The sequence below is a fragment of the Pristis pectinata genome, chromosome 23 (genome assembly GCF_009764475.1).
Source record: "Pristis pectinata isolate sPriPec2 chromosome 23, sPriPec2.1.pri, whole genome shotgun sequence".
Lineage (NCBI taxonomy): Eukaryota > Metazoa > Chordata > Chondrichthyes > Rhinopristiformes > Pristidae > Pristis > Pristis pectinata.
In genome coordinates, this window is record NC_067427.1 from 684,268 (window position 1) to 690,786 (window position 6,519).

Consider the following 6,519-nt stretch of genomic DNA (forward strand, 5'->3'; position numbering starts at 1 on the left):
GACCCACACCTCCTTCCCCCACACACCACCCCACCCACAGACCACTCTCACCCCCCCCACCCCACCCCACCCCACCAGGCCCCAATCCTCCTACACCCCCCAACCCCGCACACCACCCACCACACAATCCACCCCACCCCAAGCCTGCCCCCAAACCACCGCCCACCACCACGCCCCCCAATCCACCCCACCCCAGCACCACCCCTCCCCAGCACCACCCCAGCACCACCCCTCCCCACCCCTCCCCAGCACCACCCCAGCACCACCCCTCCCCACCCCACCCCACCCCAGCACCACCCCACCCCAGCACCACCCCTCCCCAGCACCACCCCAGCACCACCCCAGCACCACCCCTCCCCACCCCTCCCCCGCACCACCCCAGCACCACCCCAGCACCACCCCTCCCCACCCCACCCCACCCCAGCACCACCCCTCCCCACCCCAGCACCACCCCTAAACACCACCCCACCCCCACCCGAGCTCGGGCTCCTGCACTGACAGCGCTGCGTCGACAGGGGGCGAGGCGGCGGCTCTGCGCTTGCGCGGTCCGTGGTCATGTGAGGAGCAGCGTTGCGCATGCGCGAGTGGAGGGACGGGAATGGCGAGTCAGTCGCAGGGGATCCAGCAGCTGCTGCAGGCGGAGAAACGGGCGGCGGAGCGGGTGTCGGAGGCGCGCAAACGTGAGGGGGCGGGGGCGTGTGGATCCTCCCTCACCCTCCCCCCTCCCTCCCCTCCCCCCCTCCCCCCCTCCCCCCCCCCCTCTCCCCCCTCCCCCCCCCCCCCCTCCCCCCCCTCCCCCCCCCTCCCCCCACCTCTCCCCCACCTCTCCCCCCCTCTCCCCCCCTCTCCCCCCACTCTCCCCCACCTCTCCCCCCCACCTCTCCCCCCCACCTCTCTCCCCCACCTCTCACCCCCACCTCACCCCCACCTCTCCCCCACCTCTCCCCCACCTCTCCCCACCTCTCCCCCCCCCTCTCCCCCACCTCTCCCCCACCTCTCCCCCCCTCTCCCCCACCTCTCCCCCCCCTCAACACTCCCCCCTCTCCCTCCCTCCCCTCTCCCTCCCTCCCCTATCCACCACCCCCCCTTCACACCCCCCCCTTGTTTTTGTTGCTTTCTACTTCTGAATTAGTTTAATTCCTTGTTCAAAAACAAAAGCCTACACTTCCAAAATGGGTTTATTTAATTCGTAAATGAAAAACAACATGTTTAGAAATCTGAACTTATAATAGAAAATACTGGATATGACCTGAGTATTTCCAGCATTTTCTGTTTTTAGTGAGTGCCCAGATTTTGCAATCTAAGTTCTGCTTTTTCTATGTTGCTTCAACAATGTGGGCACTTGTGTGTAAAATGGTTAAAGTCATTGTGTAGGCATTTTTGAATTTACTTGCAGTATTTTGAAATTTCCTGATATTTTGTTAAACTAATGTTGTCTGGAGATTTTTGGATATCCTTTATAAAAATATCTGCCGAATATTTTGTATTGAAGTTAGTTAGCTTTCATTTTATTTATGATGACAGAGAAAAACATTGGGCAAAGTTAATATAATATCCATTAGTAACTGGTTGCTCTACTAAATTCGGCATTAGTTTTGGTTGGTCACCTGATGACACGAGTAAGTTTGTGGTCACTGTGTCTTGAGTCATTTTAATATATTGATTGCTGGGCATTAATTTTGCATCTTATTTTACTGGGCTATAACATTTCCTATGAATCTAATGACCAGCAGGTCCAAATTCATTTTCAAGATTGATAAATGCACTGTGAGGGAGCAAATTCTGGCATTAGGTTACATAAAGCGGGTGTTTTGTAATAAATCTACAGATATGGTAGATTACAATTTCTATCTTAAATTTGCTATGCTGATTGTCTCCTTTCCTCCTTTACAGGAAAGAATCGCAGGTTGAAGCAAGCAAAGGAGGAGGCCCAGGCTGAGATTGAGCAGTACCGCCTGCAGCGGGATAAGGAATTCAAGAATAAGGAAGATGCTGTATGTGGTAAAATTGCACTGTATGCTTCATTGCAAGCTATAAGGCTGTAGGTTTCGCATCCTGAACATGTACCCAGAGAGCTGAGTTCCTTGTGGTTGTGGGCTTTAAGGAACCCTGTTAAATGTGCTAGAATTTTGTGAAATCAGGAGCCTTAAGTGCTGCTGATCTCTCTGGAGTAGTAGATCATTGCTTCAGTTAATGAAGTTTTTAATAGTGACCTTTTATGGAAGCTCTGAGTTAATTTAGGTTGCCTTAAAAGTGATTATGTGCTGACTTTGTGTAAATGCGATTGATCAGGGACTAATCTTGATTTGTACGCCACACCATTTGTGTGGTCCTGAGGTTAGTGATTTTTTTTCATACAAATAAGCAAATGGGATACTTATGCAAATTACTTGCAGAATTACACTTGGATATATGTGATCTACAGCTAAAATTAAATGTTTAGTTGTAAACACCTTTCTCAAGATGGGAGAAATTGGGGAAAATACAAAATCAGCCTTTCTGAAGGTTTGCCTTCTGTGACATGGGCCAAGGTCTGTGGTTACTGGGGGAGTGTTTGACGGGATTTTCTTAATCTACATCCAGTAATTTCTAGAGGTGTCTTGTGCACTTCACTGTAAAATGACAGGGTTGGAGCTGTTAGCGATCTTCCCTGAAGTTTGATTAGCTTTTGGGAAACCATTTTACTTTCTGTTCATGCTTATTCACAAACATGAAGAATGATTACTTGAGTGAGTCGGAGTGAAGCTATTGGTACCATGTCATGTTAACCCTTTATGGGTGATGTCAGGGGTAGTGGAACAAACCTGTACCATTGGCACTGTTTCCAGTAATGCCTGATCTGTATTCGAGTCAGTGAGAAGAACAACTATGGTGCTGACTTTGTGGCAGAAGGATGGAACTGGGAATGCTGGAATTAGGTGAAGGATTCCATTGGGAACTACAATCACAGAATGGAAGGAGGCAACTTGACCTCTTGCCTACATACCTGCTCTATATAAGAGCAATCTAACTTGTCCCATTCTCTCAGCTTATAAGACTCTTTCAGATATTGTTCAGCACCCTTCTGAACGATGCTGTTAACCTGCTCTCCCTGTAACTCTTGGCAGTGCATTCCTGACGCTAACCACAAACTCTACAAAACATAAAGCTTCCTCATGTCACCCTTGGTTCTTTTGCCAATTGCCTCGATTCTGTCCCGAGCACTGCCAATGGGTGCAGTTTCTCTCTACCCTGACCATTCAGATCACCTGTTCAAAACAAAAGCAATGCCAGGTGCTCCAATCTATCCACATAAAGACCCAGAATTTTAATAAATCACTTCTGCACTCTCTCCAAAGTGTTTAGACTTTTCCTAAAGTGTAACACCAGAACTCTAGTTGTGCTAGAATGAATGCTTTATCGAGGTTCATTCTGACTTCATTACCCTTTGTAAAGCCCAGGATCCCAAAGGCTTTGCTGTTAGTTGCTTTCTCAACATGCTGCTTTCAACAAGCTATGAACAACTATCCCCAGATACCTCTTGTACCCCTTTTAGAATTGTACCTTCTAGTTTGTACTGAACCTTGAGTAACACTTCACATTTCTCCACGTTAAATTTCATCTGCACATTCCGCCAGCTTGTCTGAGTCTTTGAAATCTGTTACTGTTCTCCCGCATCTTCAAGTGTTGTCATCTGTGAATCTGGAAGTTGAACTCTACACCTCAGCCCAAGCTGGAGAGTTGGTGGTCCTAATGCTGACCCCTGGGGAACTCCTCTGTGAACTTTCTCTTTCCGCTGCTACATGGGCTTCAATCTTGATGATACGGCACATGATTTATCATTCTATCAGAGACTTTATTTGAAGTCCACGTGGATCACATCTGTTGTATCTCCTTCGCTGACCCATTCTGTTGCTTCAACTAAAAACTTAACAAGCTCATTGGACGCAGTTTGCCTTTAATAAATCCATACTGATTTTCTCTGATCAATCCACACTTTTCCAAGTGATTGTTAATTTGGTTCCTGCTTATTGTTTTTAGAAGTTTACCCACCATTGAGGTTAAACTGGTTGTAACTGGATTGATCCATTTTTTTAAACAAGGATATTTGCAATTTCTCAGTCCTTGAATTTGTAGGTGTTCAGAAGATCATATCCAGGGCCTCCTTTGCACCCCTCGACAACTGAGGGTGCACCCCATCCATGATGTGTCTGTTTTAGGTGCAGCTAGCATTCCTAGTTCCCCCTCTTGTCACATTTAGTATGTCCAATACCTCACCAATATCTTCCTTTGAGGCCATAGCAGCATCCTTGGTTCAGCGGCTTGCGTATAATCATGGGCTTTTTCTCTTTAAATGTATCTGACACTGTTCATAGATTGGACACCCTGTTCTCTTAATCAGGGATTATGTGTTTAGGTGATAATGGGGGAGGGGGAGAGGCGGTGACATGAATGTAGAGAACAAGAAGCTGATTAGGGTCGGAGGACTGGATTTGAGAACAGTGGAAAGTATGAAGAGGAAGTGTAAATTAGAATGGGTGGAATTCGATATGACATGGATTCTGAAGAAAAAGGGAAGCTGCCTGGACTGGGAGGGGGGCAAAGACGAGGGAAAATAAATGTTTAGTTTATTCTTTTGAGGCCTTCATCTTTGAAATCAATAGCTCAAGCCTGAAGACTGAGTCACGTTTGCAACAAACTTCAGTGTCAGATGACAGTATTGATCCTTATGTGGTCAAATGGACATGATCTTGCCATAAGTTTATATCTGCAGCCTCCCACTGCTCTCATTTCTATGGGGAGCAAGATTTCTGTCAGGCATGTCAAATGACAAAAATGGCTATTAACTTCACTGATTTTTGGCAGGAAAGCATGATCCATTAACTTGGATTCTGAAATAAAACAGGAATTTGACAGATCCACAGTGACAACTGAGCTCTGTAGCAAGAAATGCATGAATTGGAACTTAGTGCTATGTGGAACCTCAACAGCAAGCCTGTTGCTGAATTCTCATTGGTTTTAGATGGAACTGTTTGCAGGGAACTAAATATGATCCAGTGTGAGTTTGAGATTCTTTGGTTTGTGTTTTTGGCTGTCTTGATGCATGCAAGGAATTTGGACCAACACGGGGTTACTGGTTTAATATTTAATGAACAGTATTGCTACATGAATTTTTAAAACTCTGAACAAAGGCTTCAGTGTTTTGTGCAAAGACGCTGTAGAATTGATGACACAGTTGACAGTTTCACATTCCTTTTCAGGCCCTTGGTTCACATGGTGATTCAGCAACTGAAGTTGACAAAGACACTCAAGAGAAAATTAAAATAATTGGGACAAACTATGAGCAGCACAAGGAAATGGTCTTGAATCACCTCCTTAACTTGATCTGTGACATAAAACCAGAAATTCATGTCAACTTTCGCATTAATGGTTAGAACTGGATTGTAGTTTTGCATTGAATAATACCAAAGTACCACTGGGATAGCAGTATTTTGTGATATTACCATGGTTATGCAAACTCTTATTTGTGCAACATTTTTACTTTCAAATAAAATATGCATCAGATGAATTTGAAAAAAAAGGACAGTTTGTTTCTCTTTTGAAGTGTCCCATAACTCTGAAACTCTTAAATATTCCTGATTTTCACTAGAATTTCCAGGCAAAGCTGAAGGTGCTTCAACAGCGGTGGTTTTCCATTTTAACAAGTAGGGAAGTCAGATTAAAATGAATGATAGTTGCTATAAATAAGTGCAATATTAGTCCCTGTTAATAAAGAATGATTATATTTTGTATTAAGGGTGCATATTAAACACTAGAAATTAAAAGAAAAATTGTGTTTAACAAGTAGATACTTAATACAGAACATTAGAGCTTATGGTATTATTCGCTACTGATTTTCCTTTCACTGAAGTGTTGTCAGTGGGATCAATTTAGCAAAAGTAGCATATGACCCAACAAGTTTTATCAAACTGCAAAGTATTGAGAGAGGGAAAGAAATGTACCTAACTCCATCCATTTGAAATATTTTGGGCTGAAAACGCCTATGCTAATGTTCTAAAATGAAATACAGGACATTTACTGTCGATTGAATTCAGCTTGGATTTGGATCCCATTGTAACAAAGATTGAAATGGCCTTGTGCAATTATGAACTGTTTATAATCTGCGTAGTTGGTATAAATGCACCTGTTGGAACAGATGTGTTTGAGTGCCATTAAAATCTAATATTTAAAAAACTTGGCTAATTAAGTGATTGTTTTCAGAATCCAGTCTGTTTAACAGTTGATTGTAGTAATGAGTTTCCAGCTTGGTGCTGTTGGAATTAGTGCTGTATAGTACCATATAGTAACATGTATATAGTATCATATAGTATGGTATATAGTATATACCATACTATATGGTATTATACCTGAGCAATCCTGATCCTGGGTTTCAACCTGATATGTCGACAATTCCTTTCCTTCCACAGATGCTGCTCGACCCGCTGAGTTCCTCCAGCTGATTGTTTATTGCTCCAGATTCCAGCACCTGCAGTCTCTTCT

At 44.5% G+C, this 6,519-nt stretch overlaps 1 protein-coding gene across 1 annotated transcript; it reads left to right on the top strand.

Moving 5' to 3' along the window:
* Positions 1-551: 551 nt before the first annotated feature.
* LOC127582088 (V-type proton ATPase subunit G 1-like) lies at positions 552-5,560 on the top strand. The gene is made up of 3 exons (XM_052037085.1): positions 552-680; positions 1,894-1,994; positions 5,241-5,560. The coding sequence occupies exons 1-3, from the start codon at positions 599-601 to the stop codon at positions 5,412-5,414; spliced, it is 357 nt and encodes a 118-aa protein (XP_051893045.1). The 5' UTR covers positions 552-598; the 3' UTR covers positions 5,415-5,560.
* The last annotated feature ends 959 nt before the right edge of the window (positions 5,561-6,519 follow it).